The sequence below is a fragment of the Bacillus rossius genome (assembly GCF_032445375.1).
Source record: "Bacillus rossius redtenbacheri isolate Brsri chromosome 9 unlocalized genomic scaffold, Brsri_v3 Brsri_v3_scf9_1, whole genome shotgun sequence".
Taxonomy (NCBI): Eukaryota; Metazoa; Arthropoda; class Insecta; order Phasmatodea; family Bacillidae; genus Bacillus; species Bacillus rossius.
In genome coordinates, this window is record NW_026962012.1 from 20,973,362 (window position 1) to 20,998,165 (window position 24,804).

The 24,804-nt window shown below is 42.3% G+C and overlaps 1 protein-coding gene across 1 annotated transcript in view; it reads right to left on the bottom strand.

The window, feature by feature from the left end:
- LOC134542739 (E3 ubiquitin-protein ligase TRIM45) overlaps nt 1–24,804 on the bottom strand; it is a 116,924-nt gene that overhangs the window by 51,639 nt on the left and 40,481 nt on the right. The window contains exons 5-19 of the mRNA XM_063387236.1: nt 24,341–24,544; nt 17,680–17,856; nt 4,783–4,859; nt 4,081–4,091; nt 3,601–3,611; nt 3,439–3,515; nt 3,313–3,323; nt 2,737–2,747; nt 2,575–2,651; nt 2,449–2,459; nt 2,353–2,363; nt 2,191–2,267; nt 2,065–2,075; nt 1,969–1,979; nt 1,659–1,883 (exon numbers count right to left, since the gene is read on the bottom strand). Coding sequence (XP_063243306.1) covers nt 1,659–1,883; nt 1,969–1,979; nt 2,065–2,075; nt 2,191–2,267; nt 2,353–2,363; nt 2,449–2,459; nt 2,575–2,651; nt 2,737–2,747; nt 3,313–3,323; nt 3,439–3,515; nt 3,601–3,611; nt 4,081–4,091; nt 4,783–4,859; nt 17,680–17,856; nt 24,341–24,544 — 1,002 coding nt within the window. The remainder of the gene's footprint in view (nt 1–1,658; nt 1,884–1,968; nt 1,980–2,064; nt 2,076–2,190; nt 2,268–2,352; nt 2,364–2,448; nt 2,460–2,574; nt 2,652–2,736; nt 2,748–3,312; nt 3,324–3,438; nt 3,516–3,600; nt 3,612–4,080; nt 4,092–4,782; nt 4,860–17,679; nt 17,857–24,340; nt 24,545–24,804) is intronic.

The following is a 24,804-nucleotide window of genomic DNA, read 5'->3' on the forward strand; positions in this document are numbered from 1 at the left end:
GTATCGGCCCAGTGAGGCTCAGCAACTACCTCGGCACAAGGCATACCACCGTGTGTCATGTGTGTGCGCCTTGTAGTCGGAGCACCTCTGTAGACGGCGCAGTATCGCCCCAGCGAGGCTCAGCAACTACCTCAGCACAAGGCATACCACTGTGTGTCATGTGTGTGCGCCTTGTAGTCGGAGCACCTCTGTAGACGGCGCAGTATCGGCCCAGTGAGGCTCAGCAACTACCTCGGCACAAGGCATACCACTGTGTGTCATATGTGTGCGCCTTACACTGTATTCACATATCCAGTCATTCCTGATGGTATATAGGGCTGCCATCCATGACTCCACTGGACAGACCCCTCCGAGTAATGTTTTTGGACAGGAGTTGAGGCTGCCCTTTGACATCATTTAGATCGGCCATCTTCACCAAGAGCCGACAAGCACCACTGCCTCAGTCAATCGTCTGGAGGAGCGTATGGCACTCGTGCACGATCAAGCTCGTAAGAACCTCTGTTAGCGACAAACCAAATGAAGACGAGGTGTGACCTGATGGCTAACTTTACTGGTTATCAGAAGGCGATTTGGTTGGCTGTACAACCCGCAGTGAAGTTAATGTTCAAGTGGCATGGCAAGGCCCACATGGATAACTAATGTGGTCTATCACATGCAGAATGGAAAGAGAGGATGAATGTAAGTGGTGCATGTCGGAAGAGATATGTTACTTGTTCGGGATGGGGAGGCGCTGACGTGACTGGCACCAGGTGCCTGGCGTCCCCGCACGGCCACTGACGTCATGCATGCATCCTTCAGGGATAACACCTCCCCCCTGACCGGCGCTGTTATCTACCCCTTGGTGGCCTGGGAGTGGCATGAACAAGCATCATTATTCTGGAAGCTTCGAGCACAAGGTCGGCCCAGGAATATGCGACACGACACAATCACTTCTGTAATTTAAGTTTAGTGAACTTAATGAAAAATAATTTATTCTTTAACATTCCAGCTAAAATATATATTTCAAACTTTTTTTTTTTAACCTTTCTCTTGGGTATATTGTTTTTCATTAACTCTAGCTAACACTGAACACACACCTGCATATTGCCACACAGTTTACACTCAAGCCTACGATGCCATCAAGCTGTACAGCATAAGTTAAATAGCTTATACAACACACTGAAAGTTTTTTTAGGAGATAATTATAATGGAGTATGGCAAACATTATATTCACATAATTGACCTGAAAATAAATAACAATCATAAATAGTTTCTGAAAAAGCAAGTAATTGTGTAGATACGTATCTTAGCTACCCTGTGCAAGTAGGGAAAACTAGAATATTAATTGAAAACCTTCGACAAGGCTGTATTTAGTAATATTAGAGGAGGATGGGCCATGTTTGGGATTCATCCTCTTTAAAATGTTTTGTTCTAATGACTTGTCATGATAATGCAGTAACTCTGTTTCTTAATTAGTTTATTTTAAGTTTCGATGTACTAATAAATAAACCCCTGTTATGCCTTTGATGTGAACATAGGAAAACTAAATAGAAAAATAAGGTTATTATTTTTATTTAAATAAAGTTCCATAATTAAAAATGTATATAATAGTTATGTAAAAGTTATCACAAAAAATAGTAAATTAAAATAAAAAAGTTGTAAATGATGTGTTGAAATACCTCGATGTTAGAGCACTCAGACAGGGCCTCCTCGGCAAACGACAGCGCTGTCTTGGTGTGTTCAGCTGTACGCTGTACGTCCTGCTGCTGGGAGTGCAACATCTGCACCTTGCTGCTGCGTGCCTGCTGCACCTGCAGGTGCAAGCTGTGACGGTGCTCTTCCACTGCGCAGATGTAGTCGTCGATGAACTTGTCTATCTCCGCATCCACTTGCCCGCATCGCTCCTGCAATCACAACACTAACTGCCTCCGCTCCTCAACTCCACAGTTGTAGTCTAATATGAACTTGTCTATCTCTGCATCCACTTGCCCGCATCGCTCCTGCAATCACAACACTAACTGCCTCCGCTCCTCAACTCCACAGTTGTAGTCTAATATTAACTTGTCTATCTCCGCATCCACTTGCCCGCATCGCTCCTGCAATCACAACACTAACTGCCTCCGCTCCTCAACTCCACAGTTGTAGTCTAATATGAACTTGTCTATCTCTGCATCCACTTGCCCGCATCGCTCCTGCAATCACAACACTAACTGCCTCCGCTCCTCAACTCCACAGTTGTAGTCTAATATGAACTTGTCTATCTCCGCATCCACTTGCCCGCATCGCTCCTGCAATCACAACACTAACTGCCTCCGCTCCTCAACTCCACAGTTGTAGTCTAATATGAACTTGTCTATCTCTGCATCCACTTGCCCGCATCGCTCCTGCAATCACAACACTAACTGCCTCCGCTCCTCAACTCCACAGTTGTAGTCTAATATAAACTTGTCTATCTCCGCATCCACTTGCCCGCATCGCTCCTGCAATCACAACACTAACTGCCTCCGCTCCTCAACTCCACAGTTGTAGTCTAATATGAACTTGTCTATCTCCGCATCCACTTGCCCGCATCGCTCCTGCAATCACAACACTAACTGCCTCCGCTCCTCAACTCCACAGTTGTAGTCTAATATGAACTTGTCTATCTCTGCATCCACTTGCCCGCATCGCTCCTGCAATCACAACACTAACTGCCTCCGCTCCTCAACTCCACAGTTGTAGTCTAATATGAACTTGTCTATCTCCGCATCCACTTGCCCGCATCGCTCCTGCAATCACAACACTAACTGCCTCCGCTTCTCAACTCCACAGTTGTAATCTAATATGAACTTGTCTATCTCCGCATCCACTTGCCCGCATCGCTCCTGCAATCACAACACTAACTGCCTCCGCTCCTCAACTCCACAGTTGTAGTCTAATATTAACTTGTCTATCTCCGCATCCACTTGCCCGCATCGCTCCTGCAATCACAACACTAACTGCCTCCGCTCCTCAACTCCACAGTTGTAGTCTAATATGAACTTGTCTATCTCCGCATCCACTTGCCCGCATCGCTCCTGTAATCACAACACTAACTGCCTCCGCTCCTCAACTCCACAGTTGTAGTCTAATATGAACTTGTCTATCTCCGCATCCACTTGCCCGCATCGCTCCTGTAATCACAACACTAACTGCCTCCGCTCCTCAACTCCACAGTTGTAGTCTAATATGAACTTGTCTATCTCCGCATCCACTTGCCCGCATCGCTCCTGCAATTACAACACTAACTGCCTCCGCTCCTCAACTCCACAGTTGTAGTCTAATATGAACTTGTCTATCTCCGCATCCACTTGCCCGCATCGCTCCTGCAATCACAACACTAACTGCCTCCGCTCCTCAACTCCACAGTTGTAGTCTAATATGAACTTGTCTATCTCCGCATCCACTTGCCCGCATCGCTCCTGTAATCACAACACTAACTGCCTCCGCTCCTCAACTCCACAGTTGTAGTCTAATATGAACTTGTCTATCTCCGCATCCACTTGCCCGCATCGCTCCTGCAATCACAACACTAACTGCCTCCGCTCCTCAACTCCACAGTTGTAGTCTAATATTAACTTGTCTATCTCCGCATCCACTTGCCCGCATCGCTCCTGCAATCACAACACTAACTGCCTCCGCTCCTCAACTCCACAGTTGTAGTCTAATATTAACTTGTCTATCTCCGCATCCACTTGCCCGCATCGCTCCTGTAATCACAACACTAACTGCCTCCGCTCCTCAACTCCACAGTTGTAGTCTAATATGAACTTGTCTATCTCCGCATCCACTTGCCCGCATCGCTCCTGTAATCACAACACTAACTGCCTCCGCTCCTCAACTCCACAGTTGTAGTCTAATATGAACTTGTCTATCTCCGCATCCACTTGCCCGCATCGCTCCTGTGATCACAACACTTACTGCCTCCGCTCCTCAACTCCACAGTTGTAGTCTAATTAGAACTTGTCTATCTCCGCATCCACTTGTCCGCATCGCTCCTGTAATCACAACACTAACTGCCTCCGCTCCTCAACTCCACAGTTGTAGTCTAATATGAACTTGTCTATCTCCGCATCCACTTGCCCGCATCGCTCCTGCAATCACAACACTAACTGCCTCCGCTTCTCAACTCCACAGTTGTAGTCTAATATGAACTTGTCTATCTCCGCATCCACTTGCCCGCATCGCTCCTGTAATCACAACACTAACTGCCTCAGCTGCTCAACTCTACAGTTGTAGTCTAATATTAACTTGTCTATCTCCGCATCCACTTGCCCGCATCGCTCCTGTAGTCACAACACTAACTGCCTCAGCTGCTCAACTCTACAGTTGTAGTCTAATATTAACTTGTCTATCTCCGCATCCACTTGCCCGCATCGCTCCTGTAATCACAACACTAACTGCCTCCGCTCCTCAACTCCACAGTTGTAGTCTAATATTAACTTGTCTATCTCCGCATCCACTTGCCCGCATCGCTCCTGTAATCACAACACTAACTGCCTCCGCTCCTCAACTCCACAGTTGTAGTCTAATATTAACTTGTCTATCTCCGCATCCACTTGTCCGCATCGCTCCTGTAATCACAACATTAACTGCCTCAGCTGCTCAACTCTACAGTTGTAGTCTAATATTAACTTGTCTATCTCCGCATCCACTTGCCCGCATCGCTCCTGTAATCACATCACTAACTGCCTCCGCTCCTCAACTCCACAGTTGTAGTCTAATATTAACTTGTCTATCTCCGCATCCACTTGCCCGCATCGCTCCTGCAATCACAACACTAACTGCCTCCGCTCCTCAACTCCACAGTTGTAGTCTAATATGAACTTGTCTATCTCCGCATCCACTTGCCCGCATCGCTCCTGTAATCACAACACTAACTGCCTCCGCTCCTCAACTCCACAGTTGTAGTCTAATATGAACTTGTCTATCTCCGCATCCACTTGCCCTCATCGCTCCTGTGATCACAACACTTACTGCCTCCGCTCCTCAACTCCACAGTTGTAGTCTAATATTAACTACCTCGCCTCTGTAGCCACCTCCAAGATAGCTAAATATGCTTGAATCAAGCTTGAGTAAGGCTTGCAATGACAAGCCTACAAGCTTGAATCAAACATGTCTTGACCAGTGTGTTATCTTGAATCAAGCTGGTTAAAGATAACTAGTTTCCAGCAGGCTCGTAGTGACAAGCTTACAGCAAGTTTACCATGACAGGTTTGCAGCAGGCTTGTCATAATATACTTGCAGAAGGCTTGTGACCAGCTTGCAGTAAGCTTGCCATGACGTGTATTGTCGGAGGATTGTCGTGACATGCACACTACTTATGCAGCGAAATAGTAGTAGCACTCTTGCAACAAAATTAAAACACGTGTGTTGGTTTTCTCATGCTTGCAGCAAGTCTGACAAACTAATTATTACTACCAGATTTTGCTTTACCGCAAATTTGCAGAAATACATTTTAAGGCTGCAAATAGTTGTCTGAAGAGTAAAATAAACATGTATACGTACTTATACATAAAGCCAGCTGGAAATAATTCAATTAGAAATATTACATGTATGCAAACAGCTGCATTAACTCTGTTTCGTTTGATGTCCCCCGTCGTGCACAGGCTGCTATGGCACACCACCACTCGACAGGCAAGTGCATCAGTGCGCGCAAACAGGAGGCATTCCAGCGCAGCGCAGTGCATTGCTACGAATATCCGACTGGCCTGAATGGCACTAGACTAGAGTATTTGATTTGTACATTAAAAATGTAATGTTAATATTTGAGTGTTGTAAGTTATTTAAAATATAACATATTTTGACTAAGCATATTTATGCTCAAAACATGTCTTGACCTAATTCGCAATTCACTGCACGTGTTGCATGGGAAGCCGGCTCCTAGTTGAACTTGGCCAGTTTGACATCCACCACAACCCTGGCTAGGCACATTGCACTGCGGAGCCCTAACCTTTGCTCACCACTGACCAAATTGTCTGCAGTAATGTGGGTTTGGAAATTCCTCGTTCGACGCGCTTTGAGGCCAACCCACTACGGCTGACTTGAACTCACCAGCAATGGAACTTATTAATTCATGCCCTTCCAAGGAACGTTTCGCTTACGTTATTACGAATATTTGCCTGGTCATGGGATAAAGCCCAGGCCTCAAGTAATGGATTCAGTTGAAAGACTGAACTCCTCCACTCTGGGTGTAATAACTTCTAACTTATAGTTGATAACAAATAATGTCTGGAAGCACGTGCTGACAAATGTAAGGGAAACACAGTAGTGTGCAGAAAACCCAGAGCCAGAGCAGAGTGAGTGATAAATAAATTTAGCTTAACTCCTAAAAGTATTAGCTGCGCAGTTACCGTGGATCTTAGACTACCTGGCTTGGTCTATTATGCTGTTTTAAGACAAAAATACAATACAGGAATAAAGTTCTTTAGAGGTAACCCACTGGGAGAGGTAATCATGTAAATGACAACAAACAAATGTTTAGATTTTATCCCTGGTTTATTATATTATTTATTATTATTAATCTTATAATTTTTCTTGTGGCAGTTTTACAGCAAGTACATTATATGAGTTTAAATTATCTTGAACAGAAGGATCGGCATGAGTTGGCGATAAAATTAAATTTGACATTACACATAGAAGTTAAGAAGTGAAATTTACAAAGAGCTGGTACCCTTATATTTAATAAAGCTGTCAGCCGGCCACAGTGACATTACATCTTTATTTTCATAGTATTAACTTAACCAAATACATATTTGCCAGAACATGCTATTACTTAGCCTCCCTAGTTCTTCCTGTAAAATTGTCTCCTTGCCAGCTATGAAAGTTATGATGGTAAAACCATGCAGTGCCGGCAGGCTGTCCGACTCGTGCTGTGAGAACTGAGAGCTCCTGCATCGCCGCCGGTCTCTCTCTGTGGGGGGAGTTTACAGTTGGACCCACTCTTCACCAAGCGTACTGAGTCCAGACGGGAAAGAAAGGAGAAAGAAGCCAAAAGATGCAAGGAAGGCCAGTTAAAAAATAAAAAAAATAATTCATATCACTTGCAATTTGGTGGGCAGTACTGAATATAAGATCAAGTTATTACGGTGGGACCTAAATGAAGTATTATTGCGGAATGGCATTGCTAAATCTCTGCGAGACATGCACACAATCATCAAGCGAACAGTATTCCCGTGCGAAAGTGACTACATCTCACCACAGGCAGTGATCGGGCTCTATCCCGGAGCAACCACGAGAGTCGGTGACTAGCTCGTTCACGCACTGGGAGGCAACAGCCACGAGTCAGCTGGAGCTCGTGTAGTTACAGTGCCTTCCATGGTGCCGAAAGAGGCGGAGCTATGCCCTGGAGATGGAAGGAGACAGTAGCCTCCAATGGACGGTCCTCAGGTATTAGAAACCCACAAAAGAGGTAACTGAGCCCCGCCACTCAATGATCCCGAGACTGCTGTCTGATGGCGCGCGTGGAGCTAAGACTAATGACCGGCCGGCAGCCGATGGCTCTGGCTGCAGTCGCCACCTGGCGGGAAGGGGAAGAACTGTCTCGGCCTTAGTACTGCAGACGACGGACAGGTCGTGCATGAGAGGCACTAGCAGCGCGCTTGGGGGCGTGGCCTTGTTTCACCAGCGGGGGAACTGGAATTAGAGGCAGTGGACGAGTCATTGCTCCAGACACTTGGTTCTAGGAAGCAGAGCGAAAGACACAGGGAACAAGGGGTACGGGGGAAAGCTGGCGTAGTGGGAACTTGGTGGAACTGGCCTCTCTGGCGTGTCCTGGCGATGGCGAAGAAGATTTTCACGCCTTACTGAAAGTCGCTGACTTCAGTGTGCTCCGGTAGGGGCTGACAGGAGCAGTAACTCCGAGAAGGAGTCTCGCCCGTAGTCACGGTGATGGAGAGGAAATACATCCAAGTCATGATCAGGAGCGAAGAGAAAAGGATGAGCCTTGCTGTATCATCAGCGCGTGGCTCTGGGAAAAACAAACGAAAACCAGTCCAGCAAAGTTTTAGTTGGAGAGTACAGTAAGGAAAATAAATTTAAATTAGCTAGATCCATCAGATCATGAAAACAAAGTGAAACTGTAAATTGTGCCAAATGGTTACTGTCTGGCAGTTCAAGAAGTTCTCAGTTTCGCGTGCACAAGGCCACACATACACACGCACATGCACACACTCAAACGCGTGCACACACACGCACATGCACACACGCAAACGCGTGCACACACAGACATCGTGACTATAGATAGCTTGACAAAATTCTCTCTCAAATCCCAAGCATTAAAGATAGTGAACTAAGTCTTAACTTCAACTTTAAAGCCAACACAGTGGAGATGATGGGAAACACCAGCTGGCACAGAATACCCATCTTTAAAACAATTTACAACACATTATGCATTTATGAAAAATAAAAAAATACCAAATCACTATATCGACAATACCATTTCTCACACTCAACATAGCATCTATTTATTATTAATTTATATATTTCTTCATCGCTGACCAACAGACATTCTCCAAAATAGGCTGGAACTATGCAAGTAAAATACAAATATTAATACAACTAACATAAGTAGTATAGAAAATAAAAAAAAGGAAATATAAACAAAAAATGAAGTGTAAATGCGGATATCCAAGCAACCTTTAACAATAATACACTGAAAAGTGAATACATTCAGAAAATAAAATAAAAAATAGAAGAATACTATGACTAAACATCAACAATGTTAAAAAGTTACAATTGTAATGGCCTTTGGTGTGTATAATATGAAGTTAAGAAAATAATAATACAATAATTTACCTTGGAAGTGGCTGGGATTAAATAAAGGCTAACAAAACTTAGTACCTTAGAGGCGACAAAAAAAGCCCTGTTAACACTGTGGAGACTGTGAATCGGTAACTTTATATTAATATATAAAAATGCAGTTTCGTCTATAAGCATGCTTTGATTTATTTTACTTTATATGTCTGAATTGTTACAGAAGGAAATAACCATAATTTTAATAATAATAAGTAAACTTTATAATCACATTAATACGTTAGATTTATAATAGGGTAACTTTATAATAATAAAAAGTTAAGTTTAAGACAGGGGTAAATTTATAATGGGGACGTTCCAAATTATACTACACAAATGCATTAAGATATAATTAAAAATAAATGTAATACAATTAGTTAACATATAGAATTAACATGCTCTTTTGTTTGGTTGGATAAGTAATTATAAAAATGGGGCGGTATTTAAAATTTCGCATATTTGCTCGACTTACTGACATCCTAATTCTTGTAGAAATGGCCCGCTGTGGGTGTCACTGAACAAAAAGGGGTTCTGAGTCGTTGTGGAGAATTTGGAAGTTGTGGGTTTTGAGTGGCTATTTCTTATGATGCCAGGAAGACCATTCGGCCGCAATCTCGACTCCGGTTCTTGGACCCTGTCTGCGAACAAGCCAAATCCAAAAGAATATTATCTGATCCGCAGACAGTCGTAAATAGGCACAGATGCCCGCAAAAAAGGAATTATTGGAGAAGAGAATGGTTATCGACAACTCACCATAACAGGGTGTTGCTCCTTGAAATCAGGTGCTGTCTTGTCGAGGATCCCATTAAACTCGACGAGAAACTAGCGCGGTGGACGCAGAAGCACACATAATAAAAAAAATTAAAAATCTATAAACTATAACACTGACTGTTTACAAAAAGGTAACTTAAAATGAGATTTGGGAAACCATCCCTTGACGAGGCGACTACATCTTAGTTGAAGTAGTGAAGTCGAATCTAGCTTAGGGCTGGCCGAGAACGATGCAGTCAGTCGTAATTCGTGCCAAGAAGTCCCTGGTATGGCACCTTTGTCGCTTAATTAAACTCTGCACTTCGCTTTGCAAGGAAGAGGGTATACTTCGACTTCAGGGCCGAAAAGTTCCGAAGATGTCCGAGGGAGGGGTCGAGGAAGACAGGCTTCTAGAGCTCGACGCTGCATTTGGCGCCTGATCGCAGCACTACTGGGGCCGAAACAGAGACGAAGTCGACTCGCATATCTCGAACGAGACTACTTCAAAAGCAAGGGGCTTATGGAGGAGACTGGTGGAGCACTCTGGTGGCTCAGAAGAGAAAGACAGGAGAATGTTTGTTGCATGGGTCGCTAGAGGGCAGGCGTGTTGAGCAAGAACTCTATCACCCAGGGAAGTAGTAGACAACTCTGCGACTAGAGGTAAGATGCAGTACATTCAAACACCAGTGTCCAGTCCTTGAGACAGGCCATCGCAGCCAGGTGTAAGCACCGGTCTGGGCTGTGATTCGTGGAATTATGGAAACGGGAGGGGGTGGGTGGGTGGGTATGCTGGCTAGTGATGTCTTACCCGGGGCACCTGATACGTACTTTACAACCCTGGTACAATGAATTGGGTATGATTGTAAGTGCTCACCTCAGGCTATCTCTGAGAAACCAGCTGCCCTGGGAAGCTGCAGGGACAAGCGGTCCTGATCTCGACTACAGGCCTAATATCAGGCGCCGGTTGTGCACTGTGGCGGGGAGAAGATGAGGCAGGATGCTAGCCTCGCAATGGGTTGGCAAAATCTCAGATACCGTGCTGGAAACGACTCGAGGAAGAGGCCGATTAAAAGAATTAAGTGGGAGGTTACAGTGAGTGGAACATGTTTAAATTTAAGCTATAAAATTATTGTTAATATGCTAAAGTAAAATTTTAAAAAAATCTGCCGATACTCACTGTTGGCAGCACAAAGTGCTGAACTTTTTGCATTATGCTGGAAATTACAAAAATTCTGAATTTGATAAATTATCCATAATTTGAAGCACGTTGAGAAAACCCGATAGCCATGTGCATGCAGCCAATACATCATGCTCAAACAATTGTTTGTGGAGCAAAGTTAAAATGCTGCATTTCCCCCTTTAACTGAAAATGACTAATATTGTTGAAATTGTAGTATTTTTCAGCATTTAGCTGGGCTTTGCTTAACTTTTTGTGTATGTATATATTTTTTGTTTCGGCAAACTGAACGCTGGTTTATTTTTAATATTTTCTGTTATGGGGGGTAATTTATTTGTAATTATTTTCTTTAAGTGAAGGTATGTTTTGTTTAAACCATTTGTCTTGTAATTTATTATCACATAGTTATGATCTAATTTAAGTTCGTCAAGAATCAAAGAAAAAAACTCTAAACAACTTTTATTATTTTAAAGTTTAATAATTAATTATTATATTTTGGTCAAGGCAGTGTGCTATTCTGTTTTCAGAACTATTCTTTAAATTGCACATTTGTGACAATGTTTTGTTAACTGTGTAATGCCATCTATGGTGACTTCCTTCTTTTTGGCGACCATCATGTGAATAACTCTGTTATTCTCTAATTTATCTACCGCATCCATGCGGTAATTTCTAGTTTGGTTGGCCGCCAATTGGGTAAGTTTTCGCAGATTTCTCTGGATGCTGAGCATTTATTCTTAAATCTTTCATCATGTAATTAGTCTTCGAACTGTTTTTATAGTGGCCCACGAGTCATGGATCAGGAGTGATTTTCTTAGGCCATGCTATGAACAGCTTGTAAACCCTTGTTCGGAGTGGATGATGTTCTCCTCCACCTTTTCTGGAAGCTACGGGATGCACTCACTCATGAGTTCAGGAAAGTGATTCTTCGTTTCCATACTTCGCATGAAGCATGTTGTTTTCGAATGAACATGTGGACAACCTACCAAAATTTATTTTATAAAATTTTCATCGTTTGTTTTTATTATTTTTTTGCTAACATATAAATTTATGAATTAAAGTATCATTTATTAATTATAATGTTTTAGGGCCCCGTCTTTTAAAATTTAAGGTAACAAATGTAACAATTAACTCAAGATACTCTAGTTATTTAATGTATATGGAGATTTATAAATAATTATGTAAAACTGTAATACTTAAAAATTTTGTTTTTCATATTAAATATAAATGGTGGTCTGAAAAAGTGTTAGTTTCTATTTTTCCTATACTTAAATATTAGCCCCTAGTTTACCTTAAAATTTATTTATTTTGTTTAATTTTGTGAGCTGGTTGTTCAGTCGGCCTACCTTTGTATCTAACTACTTTTCCACCTTAAGGTAGGACACCATTGAGCCTAAGGTTCAGGGCAACTTCCACTGCAGGACTTTCTCGGAATGGTTGATCCTAGCCAGTCTGGGAAAAATCGGTAGAAAGTTTGGTAGCAGAGCGTGGTTCTGGTGTTTTATCTTGGGGTGTTGTGTTGTGCATGCATAGCTCTTTTGGCTTGCATGAAATGCTCCCTCGGAACTTTGCATGGCTTAGGGGTGACAGTATTTTGTAATTCTTTTAGTGCTTTGTATTATTATTTTTTTGTTCATTATGACTACTGCTTTGATTCCCGAGTTTCTCCTTAAAGATGAATTGGCATTTGAATGTCAATTGCGTGGTGTTCCCTGTGAGGACACCACTGCTGCCATTTTGCGCAAAAGATTGCGCATGGCACTTCAGAGTAATTTGTTGATTGTGACAAGTTGCTGAATATAAATCCCAATGATGAGTTTAATCTGTGTGCCAGTAAAATCTTGGTACTGCAGGAATTAGTGTCAAACTTGGATGATGAAAACTTCGTAAGAGCGTACCTCGTGTCAAAAACCGTTTTGCCCACTTAAACAGACGTGTCCAGTGCCTTTTGGAGATTTATTCCCCTAAGTTGTCAGAGGTGCAGATTGCATCATTAGAAAATATACTGATTGAGATCCAAAAGTTAGGTAATATCCTCAATAAGTCAGAAACTAAGTTTTCTCTTTTGCGCGACCTGACCCCTGCGTCATCCATTGTGCAAGTGTGTGACCAACTTGGTAGGTTAGCACTACCTACATCCTCAGCTCAAATTCCAGACATTTCTCCTGTTCCAGGTCCTTCCAAACAGGATGTAGAACCTGTTCGTAGTATGACAGGTAACCTTGTCGCATTACCTAACCTAACCTATGTTTCTGCTACACAGACCACTGGTGCTAGCGCACAGGTTGTTTTCAGTGGTGTACCAAGTACACATAGCAACAGGGCTGAGTAACGTTTCCTTTACCAATGTGTTTGGAAAGTTAACCCATCCTTTTGAAAAAATGTTAAAGGATTTCCCTGCTTCCGATGGTCTGCATATACCTAAGTTTCTCAATTTTCTTCAGCTCATTGTCAAGCTACGTCAAAGCAACTCCTTACATGAAGCTCAGTTGCTAGAGATTATTTACCCTTTTACCTTAGGTACTTTGGCAGAGCGAACACATTTGGCCATTTCACAAAATCTTACCTTTCACCAGTATCATGAAGATATTCTGAGTTTTTTATTCCCTCTAGGTTATTAACTCAGCTTCAGCTGAGACATTTCAATCGATTACAAAAACCTGGTGAACCCCTTGCAGTTTATGTAAGCGAAGTGAAGGAGGCAGCTGGCATTTTTCGTTTACAAGTCTCAGAGCAGGAAGTGATTAATACCATTTTGGATGGTTTGTCACCTGAAGAGTGATCTACACTTGTCTTTCTGACTAAACCCTCTTTATTTTCCGAACTCGAATGTCTGATTTTCTGACCACCATCGAAATATACATTTTCCTCAGTCCTCAAGTTACAGACAACCCAAGAACTTTGCTGGTTCATTTAGTGCTATGCAATCTGATCGTGTTTATGTCAACAGTACTGCTAGTGGACAAAGGCAGTATAAAGTGCCTGTAAATCAGGTGAACTCAGACCAGAAGCCAGTCTGTTATTTTTGCAAAAATACCTGGACATAAGATTAAAGAAAGTAGGAAGTTACAACAAAAAAAACGCCCAGAGCAGGGACATGAGGTGAGCCGCTTACCCTGCAAACCTAGCCTAAATAATGCGCAATATAACGCTTCACACGTTCTAAGAACATTATTGAATGAAAAGAAAAAAATCAAAGGACTATGAGTAAACAATTTTGAATTTTTTATTTTGCCAGCAGAAGTAAAGTTCACAAGCTGATACGATTTGGAAGCACCCTTAGAAAACCCCATACATCATGTGCATGCAACTATAAACATTAATATTACAAAAATATCACTAAATTTTATATTTATAAATTAAATCCAAAATTTACAAATTTCTAAAGAAAAAAATAAAATTATTTTTTTTCCAATGAACTTAACTCTGTTAGCAGGGTGAAATTTTGATAATATATATTAATAGATACGATTTATTATTTTAATGCAATAAAGTTTTTAAAAATAGCATATACTTGCATAAATTTTGCTTATGTAAAATTATTAGTTTTAAAATATTTGGTTATTTTTTGTGTCTTTAGATTTAAAATAAGGAAGGCCATGTATGATTCGTATTATAAATATATTTGCTCGTTAGAGTTCAATAAGGTGTGCCTGAACTATCGATTGCTTGCTTGGTGCTCGCCTGCAAGAGAAACCATATGGCGGGCGACATACAGTATGCGTTTGCTTTCGCACTGAATGCTGTGATTGGTGTTCAGTCAATATACACTTAGCTGAAATATTTGTATATGATTGGAATATTGAAATACAAGAATGCAGTATGGGTTTTGAAATCGGGTGATTTTGTATACCAAGTCGTATGTGCCATGGTTTGCTCTGTTTGTTAGTGTAAAACGAACTTCAGAAACATTTCTGTATATGTATTTGTAAAGTGTGTTTATACGGTTTAAGTGAATATAAAATTATTTTTGAGCTGCTGGATACATCACAAGTAACTCCTCAACTAAACACACGGTCGCCATATTAGTTTATTTTTACCCGATAGATAGCAGTAGTATTTAATACCGATGCGTCCTCCATCTTGTCAGCCGTCTTGGCCGCAATATTGCAAATCTGTAAATTTTTTGTTAGAAAATCGGGAAACTGAAAAAATCATAAAAAAATTCACTTGTCAAAATAATAATTAATTCGATCGATATCCACCCATTGTTCGATCCTTGATTAATGCAATAAAATATAATTTTATTAAAATTACCAAAAAAATTACATGTTCGATAAAAAAAACAAATTAACAAATAAAAAATGTATTACAGAAATTCTTCAAATACAAAAAACAAGCAAATTTCAAGCGTTTCTTGTCTACAGTCTTCTAAGAAGGCGAAACGAATACATTGAATGCTTTGGCATGTGATTTCATGCCATCTTCACATGCAGTCGATTAACCAGCTACGTCCAGTCTGTGACCAGGTACATCAAGTCGGTTGGTAAGGCTAACATGTCACGTTGGTGGCAAGATACGCTCAGTCGAAGACTATGCACATCAGTCGGTTGGACAGACACGCATGGCCAGTTGGTTGGAAAGCCTATCATGTCCAGTTGGTGACAAGGTACGCCAAATCGGTTGCCAGAATCTTCAATTCTGTTACCAGGAATGCATATTCAGTAGGTGGCCAGCCACATCCAGTTGGTATCCAGGCGCATCCATTAGGTGGACAGACACATCCGGTCAGTAGCCAAGAGGTATGTTTCGTCGACAATTGGCGAACATTTTAATCAGTGTATGTAAAAAAATATAATGTCCACAGGCCAAGCATCTCCGAACGAAGAAATAATTCTCGTCAATATTCGACCAAAATTTTAAACAGGCCATGTTCAAAGTCTAATGTATAGACCAGATGTCTCTGAACCACAAGGCCAATCATGCATTGAGTACGGACTTGTCAATGCTCATTGTTGGCAAACGAAACACAATCAAAAATGAAGGACATTTGGAAGCACATTAATAAAGTCTGCTTCCTTCACTATTTTCCTTCAGGGGGTATTCGCCCACCCCTAACGGACGCTAAATTCTCCGTGACAATTATGGAACGGGACCCTGAGGGAGAAGAGATGGAAGTGAGACGCTACCCACAGCAAAGGCGACAGAAGGCTAAGCGAACGTGCTGCTCGGACGAGGGGGAACACTGGGAGGAAATACAGGAGTTAGGGATGGAGAGGCATCAACCCCCGTGCTGCAGGGGGTGCCCGCCTCCCAGCGCCAGGAGACTGGCGAGATTTTAACCTCCACCCCCAGGCTAACCGATCCCCACCGGCCGGAGCAGAGCCGATGATGGGCTCTCGCCCGGCACGGACACGTCGGGCCCCTGCACACTTGGGGGATTACGAGTGCCACCACCTGTCGGTGTCTCGACAAGGGGGCACGGCACCCCGATTTAGCATACAGCACTGGCTACCCTACTTCATGTGGAACCAACATACTACACCCCTCCCTAATGAGGGGGCACATATGTTCCCCTTGCCCCCCAGTGCAGTGGCGTGTGAGTAAATGAGAGATGATGGCGTGCATAACTGTCTCGTGGGAGGGGGGGGGGGGCATTTGACGTCGACCCAAGTGTCCACCCAGCTCTCACAGCCCATTATGTCACGCCAATGCCTTCTCCTGCCCTGTGTCTCGAGTGTGCCGACCATTGTAGTGCAGTGCAGCTAGGGCAGGGAGGGGGGAGATTCGCACATCAGGGGAACCAACAGCAGAAGATGAACTTTCTTTGGAAAGGATGGACACTGAATTTACAGCGGGACGAATATTGTGAATATTCTTTATTAATCTCATTTTATTGTACATATTTATTTTTATCATTGAAGTGTTTATGTTTTGTACTATTACCATTATTCAATGGGCGACTACGTCGCACCTGCCTGCGACACGTCGGGTAGGCGCGAGATGTGGGGAGGGGGAAGGATGAGCCGCTGCGCGCCGTGCCAGAGCGCAGACTCGTCAGTCGTCGCCGGGCGGGCACTAGAAGCAGTCACGTGACGAGAGGCAGTCGTGCCTCGAGACGGTCGCCGAGCAGTGGGTCAACGAGTCAGTAAGTGGACGTCGGCGTCACGAAGTGAGCATAGTGACAGCATACAGTCATAGCACGAGTCTCATCCTGTTCGTATACATGTGGCTAGGACTGGGGCATTTACGTTTGTACATAGTAGCTTGCGGGGCATTTATGTTTGTGCATAATAGCTTGTAGCATAGTGTATCAGTGTTGCGCCACACTTCTGGACGTAGCCGAACTATATGACATAGCGCTAGAAGGCACCAGTAGCGCGAGACCTGTTCAGTGTGTATATGGGCGTATCGTATTGGGATATCAGCATTTGTACATAGTAGTATGCAACCTAGTGTGTGCATCGTGCCGCATCTTCGGACATTGCCGGGCAACGCGACGTAGAGTCACAGGAACCTGAAGGGTGCTAGGACATGTATTGCGCGTAGGGACCCTTCCCCAACATAACACAGACCTAAACTCGTATATAGTACGGTGCAGATTATCCTGAACGTAACACCGAGTATCCGGTCAGGAGAAGAACCCTCGTGTCGCCACGCGCGAAACTAGACTGTCACAGGCGGGGCTGGGACAGCCACATGTACAGAGTCCTGTGATAATAAACCGGGTGTTCGTCACAGACTGGTGGTGGATAATTATATGTCTGAGCTTGACCCTCCTTGGCCACACTGGCCGAACCCCACTCTACCCAGGACAACTGAGCAGGCAACGAGGGAGGGCTAGCGGGATGACGACAATGTCTATATGCACGATCGACAATAATTACTTTCAATTTATATTATATTTATTTTGATTATCTGTTTATGAGAAATAGCTATTTTTATGTCACTTAGATGGCCTAAATGTGTTTAAGAAATGCTTTATAATGTCAAAACAATGCTATTTGATGCAGAATGATGATAACCTCTATTGAATTCTCCAGTTGTTTCAGACGATCCGCAATGAGGAACGATTGCTCTGATATTGGCCTCACTCTCTGCATGGCCTCCTCAACACTGGCTCGGTGCACGAGGCCTGCCTTGGAGACGGGCTCGCAGTGATGACCTTGATGTGAGTGCATGCAGCACTCTCGGCAGATTACCTGGAAAAAAAAAACATTTCTTTTAATGATTAATATTATACTGTTTAGAAATATATTTTTTTTTGGTAGGTAACAACTGAAATCATTACCAATTATTTTATTTCAGTAGTGGCAATTCTCAAAATAGTATAGGATTTAAATTCAGTGGAATCACCAGTTTCCATTATAAGTACATATAGAATATTCTGAATTTTCTAACTTAACACATTATATTTAACATTACGTTGTCTGAATAACTGGTTACTTTACACATTATTTCACCAATAAATATGTGTATATACTGAAGCAATAATCCCTACATTTTTAATTTTAAAGTCTTTTTTAAACATTTTTTGCCACGAAAAGCATCTTATTAGCAAGGCTGCTCATTTGAACATTTTAAGCATTTAGAGATTTTTTATCGTTCGGGTCCTTTTTGCCGACTTTAACATTAATAATTTTAAGTCATTTAAATATTTACCTCATCAGTACATTTAAATTCAGTCATGACCACTCGGATGTCACATTCAATGTCACTTGCCTGCGCAATAAACATGTTCCAAACACTTACCATCACTCCCCATAAGAATGGACATATCTAAAGTAATACCAGCTCTTTGACAATTAGCACTAAGTCATCATATGTCGCCTCTAGATTCACATGTGTGAATCATCATCCCTTCTTTGTGAGAAATGTCTCGACACGCTCATTGTGCTCCTGTCTGCTGCAGTACAATTCAGTGTGACACTGAATGCGCATCCTTGCGTCATCGTACCGCTGTGTCAATCTTTTATAAAATGTTTCCCAGCTCATGTCCAGCACTCCCGAGCTTTACCACCATTGTTGTATACTTCCTAGCAAACATGCGCTAACACAATCTACCGGCACTCCGGCCCGACCCAGCCTGTCCCTGCACACCTTCAAGCATGTTTGCAGATCTTCATGCATCGCACACTTACACTGTGGCAGAGGTGTAGGTCCCACATATCCCGGAAGTGGCCGCGCTGGTCGAGTTCGCGGCAAGCAGAGATCTGTGTGTTATGTCTGTGCTGAGTCTGTATCATGAACACTGACAACATTTAGATTATTATTTATCATCAGTATTGGTCACTCCCCCATTCTGCAGTTCCCCAGCCTTAATAGCCAAGTCTATATCAGACTTAATGCTTACACCACTCCTATATACTACCCATTCTGGTCAGGATGCGCATGAGTCTCCCAACAATACCGTCAATCGGCGCATTTCGCCGGCAATATAACTTTACCACACATAGCACAAGGGGTCTCCACAACAGATCTCTACTGTCACTCATTCTCAGCTGAAGCTTCATCGCCCAGACACTAAACAGCGAGTACATGTGCGGAGAGAGCGAAGTGGTGACACCTTCTTCCCCTCGTCTACAATGCTAGAGAGTCACTTTTCCGCCGACACGACACTTGCGGAAGCCCGGACACATACTCAGACACACGACAGATATCACATTGCACTTTCCACTCTACATATTCCTTTCACCTGCGCGAAGTCACTAGTAAACAAACAGTCAGCCACGCGAGGCCAAACACAAGTAGTAAGCCCACTCTTGCCCTCCCCCCTCAATGTGAGTGGCAACGCTCTAAGGCGATAAGTCTAGGCTCCACAAGCCTGCGGAGCTGAATAAGTTTTGAACTTACCGGCCATAAGTCTTTAGGCGGCTAAGAGGGTTCAGCCCCACCGGGAGGTGGTGGCCTCAAAACAATGAGAAGGCTACAAGACTACAAACATCATGGCTAATACAAAAGGACCATGGTATGAGATCCTGCTCGAGATGAACCAGACTCTCATTGAGAGAGACTGGGGAGTGTGCAGAGCGGCCCTCGCCAAAGTCATAACTGAGAAATACATTGACCCCAACAAGGCTACTGTGTGGGTCAAAAAGAGCACAGGTCGAAAGACAATCTGGGGCAGCAGCCTGCAGAAAGGAAATGGATAATCGCAGTGTATCCCATACTTTATGGGCAGGACACAGGAGTGGTGAAACTTGTGGTAAGTGATCTATCAAAAAAAAAATGGTAAGAACAAAGAGAAAGGTAAATCAGCAACAGTGATTGCTGTCAAAAGCAAAGAACTTGATCAGGATAAAACTCTGAACATACCAGAGCTGATTACAATGAACAAGGCAGAAATTCTACTACGAGGAACTGGTAGAGTTCACGAATGATGACATAAGTAAAGCTAACAAGTCTGCAGGAAATTATATCCTGCCCAGAATCGTCCAAATGAAAGGGCTCTTAAATAAGACCCTTTTGGAAAATGCCAAACTAAGAGGCCAACTCGAAAGCAAAAACAAACAGAAGGACAAGATTTCTACCCAGCCTCTTCGTCCCTCTTTTGCAGCTATTATGAAACAAGACAAGGGAACCTCTGGTGGGAACAAGGCTGCTGAAGATTGGATTACAGCCCGGCCCAAAAAACAAGTTCTTATGACCTATCCAGAGGATGATACCCAGTCAAGTGAAGTAACGAAAGAAAAACTACTAAAGATCGTGGATCCTGTAAGGATCAGTTACATGTTAAAGGATTGAGGAAAATCGCTAAAGGTGGCATCCTAATTGAAACTGATGACCAACACTCTATGAACAAGTTAAGGAAAGCTGAGATATTGAAGGCACTGGGACTCAGATTTGAGACCCCCAAAGGGAGAGGTTGTGGCCCCCAGGCCACATTTATGTTATTTATTTATTTTAGTTATTATTGATTTTACGAATTATTTCCTTTTTAAATGATTTCTTTTTGTTAAATCTTATTTAATGTTATTTTGGTTAATTATTTAATTATTGTGATTTTTTCCTTTTATAGTTTTATTCTGATTTGGTGTCATTCTAGTTTTATTGTTATTCTATTTATATATCGATTGTGTTTTCATGGCCGGCTACTGGGAGCGCGGGTTCGATGCACCGATGACGTCATGAGCGCTCGATTGCCGGCGGGGGCGGACTGAACTGTGCGCCGCGGTCTGTTGGTTTTGGGAGTCGCCGCGACCGGACGTGTGTTGCGAGGCAGGGAACACGGCTTTTCGACTCTGCACCGGCCAGTCCTCGCCGGGGCCTGCTGAGATGGTGCCTTGCCTTACCCAGAGGCGTCTTCAGCGGCAAGATATTCGCAATCTACGCTAAGGTAAAGAGGCGACACATAGCTTTGGCAGTAGCAGGTTGTGGATCAAGATTTATTATTAAAAAGAAGCATAGTTTTGTGAGGCGAACTTTTATATGAACTGCGTATAACGGTGCAAGCTTATGGATTACACCTTCCCGTTCTATAAAATGGATCAATGCTCCTTGGCTGGACTATGATAAAGGTGGAGTGTAGAAATTGCTGCTATGCCCTGAAGAGATTTATTCTTTAAATTATGTTTACCTGCGAGATTTGCCCTCAGAACTAAAAACATATTTAGTGCAGCCGCCTCATTGCGATTGAGTGATATTTTGCCTGGCGCATTTGACTGAACTATATCTACGTATTTTCTGAAGGTCACGGTTATCAGCTGTTTGATTCTTGGAAGCAAGACCTGCAAATATTTATGATCATGCACGTAAATAAATCCGGCTCCCAGTAGGACTCTTTTTGGACTTTTATAATTAATTGTTTTTATTATATAGTATTTTTATAGTATTTGTATTTTCTGATTATATAGGTATTTTGGATCTTTTGAAAATGATATTAATAATAAAATCTTGAGTAGCCTTAATCTGTTTGATTGTTGAAATGAGCCAAAGTCTTGCTGTATACGTTCGTAGTATTTATGCCTTTCATAGCTCGACCGCCCGGGTGCGACTTTTTGAGCGAATTACCTTTTTTTTGGTTTTCCTTTTGTTTGTATTGATAGTTACCCAGGGTGAGTCGGGGACGGGACCTCCCTTCCAATTTGACCGGAAGGCGGGTTTCAAGGTCCCAAGGTTATCATCTATGATGTACCAAGGGAGATTGGCAAGACCAGTGCAGCTGGCAGACAAATGCAGTACTTTAGAGAAGTTGATATTTCAAAAGATCAGTTCGTAAAGGAGACGACTGTGAGACTGAGAAAAAGCCCAAAGGAAAACAAAGAGAAGGTACACTTGGTCATTGAGTGTTCACCTAAAATTAGAAATATGATTCTGGAAAAAGGTCATGTTTACATTGGCCTCTCCTCCTGCCGAGTCAAGGACTACATAGTAGACACAAGGTGCTATAAATGCCAAGGCTACGGGCACACTTATAACAAATTTAGAGGCCAATTTACTTGCTCTGCTTGTGGAGAAGTAGGGCATAAATTCACAGAATGTATAGACAAAGACAAGGGAGAAAAATGTGCCAACTGCAAAAAGGACTTTTGATCATCGTGTTGATTCTGTGGAGTGTCCAGAATACCAAAAGGCCTTGTCAAGGGAATTGGACAAGATAGACTATGAATAAAATAAAATTTCCTCTCTGTTTGGGGCACATCAATATGCCAGAATCAGCTGTCACTACAAATGAATAAGTTTTGGTGGCAAAAGAACAATATTTGGATGTACTGCTTATCCAGGAGCCTTGTGTGGTGAGAGGTAATCTGGTGGGCCTGCGGAACAGACATTATTCTATTGGAGACAAACCAAAGGCAGTAGAATGGGTTAGAAATCCATCTTTAACTGCACAGCATAGAACAATTTTGCGCAATGCACATCATTCTTGCATCAGATGGGAACTTGGATGCTGGAATTGTTTTATAGTGTTCTCTTACTTTCAGTTTTTCGATGACACTGAAATACATATTGAACATTGGGGAAATTTATGGAAGACCTGAGGAAACAATGGATTGTCATAAGGGGAAATGTTAATGCTAAATCACCGTTATGTGGAGCACCTGTGTTTAGTGACAGAGGAATTCTAGTTACTAATTTCGTGACAGCCAAATATCTATAGGTTATAAACGAACCTGGCTCAATGGCAACTTATGTGTCTCTTGCAAGGGACACAGAGTTTTACTTAGATGTAACTCTGGCTGATCACAAAATGAAATCCCTAATTACGAACATTACAGGTGGACCATAGGCTGAAACTCATGGATCTAATGGACCAAAAAGAAGAGTACATTTGTTTCCCAAGACAAGTCAGGTACGGCTGTGTAGGCGTTAATTGGAAAGAATCCAATAATTTTCTCGCAGCACAATTAATCAATATAGATCCTCAAAGACTGGTGATGTACCTTGTTCATGCTGATCTTTCCTTGCCACTGTAATTAAATTGTTTCTGCACATCTACAACATCCTGGCAGTGTCCAATGTATTCTTACACATATGTTTTTCAAGACTATTTTCAGTCAATGGCTGTTTCTTCTGGCCCTAAATCCTTTTAAGTTAATTTGTGCACGGTTCCACTGTCAAAAAGTGATTTTTTTTTCCTATACCTAACTAAAAATAAGTGTATTTTGGAGGGGTCCGGGTTAGAGAGGGACCTAAGTGCGTCTCAGGCCGAAGCCTCTACGCCTAGTCATGCTGGGAAAAAGTGTATCATTTCACTATCTGCACCCTCGGTGTGTATCGAGACGGCGCCATTGCATGTTGAACCATCGTCACCATTCACTGGATCTTCAATCTCGTCTATTGTTCTGTGTACAAACTGATATAATCGATGCAGTCGCATAAGGCGAGTAATACTTCCCACAAAAATATTTTTAGTCATATGTGTAGTGATGTGTAGCTGTAGCTGGTGTGTTAGTGCTACATGCCCACATACCTCACTACCATCCTTGCAATATTTGCTACTTCCGCCATCTTCGCGATTTCTTGACGACATGATACAAACACACATAACTGGTAAGGCAAAGCCATAATTTGTTTTCAGTCTTACCCCTTAAACATTAAAGACTCTGTTCGTATTTTGAGTAGTTATTTTACTCCTTACACTATTACTTTATTTGTGATGCAGTTGGTTTCCTCCATGTTCTGGATTTTCACCATATGCCCGGATATGGTGTTCAGTATTCTACAATTTCTCAAGTCTCTGAAATGAGCTGGCATGCCTTCTCCGCCATGTTCCGAGGCAACTTGATTTCCATATTCATATAAAGGAGAACTATTTTATCTTCTTCGTTTCTTTAATGGAAGCACTATAAATATATTAAATTGAACAATTTTTTGGTGAATAATATTGATATATTATTAAGTTATGCTAATTACTTTAAAACTATTTTACGGGTCCCAGATTCTATGTTTTAAATTATTTTATAATGTTTTACATCACTTATTAATATTTACAACAATGTCCTGCCACTTCCATTTTTCTAACAATAACATGAACAGCATAAAATTCTGCTTTTTATTTATTTTAAAACATGCTTTAATAAATCTGACCCCCTTCATAGTGTCAGGAAGAAACAAAAAGATTATTATGTTGGATAGTAACTTCCTCTCCACCTCTGAAGTTGTAATATAGTATTTAGCACGCATCCAACATCTTGTATCATTGATAACGTAGTAGGAAAGAGGGATGTTACACTACGCATGTACCTGACAGCACTGCTCACAGAAGAGCTGCAGTTCTTGGTCGAGGTGGGTCGGACACATCACCAGGCGACGCTCTAGGGTCGAGCCCATGAGGCTTGCCTCCTTCAGGCTCATGACCGTGTGATCTGACGTGTGTCGCTGCCTCTTGTGCGCCTCGCTGCAGAAAGTGCACAGGCTAGTGAGGCATTCCATGCAGTGAGATGTCACCTGCAGAAAACATTACATTATGCTTATGTTATGTTACTTGATTGTGTGTAGGTTTAAGGAGTTTATGCTTTCATTTATTCCACAAAATTTGCTCGATATTACATTTACTGTGACTTATTCGACAATAGGCAAAATTTGGCAGTGCCAAAAGTCAGTATAAATACTTAAGAGGTATATGAGGGGTGTTTATGGTCCTTGGTGCAATGTGAGGTGTCATGGTGTCAGATGCCATCTTGAATTGTGACATGACTTTCACCAAC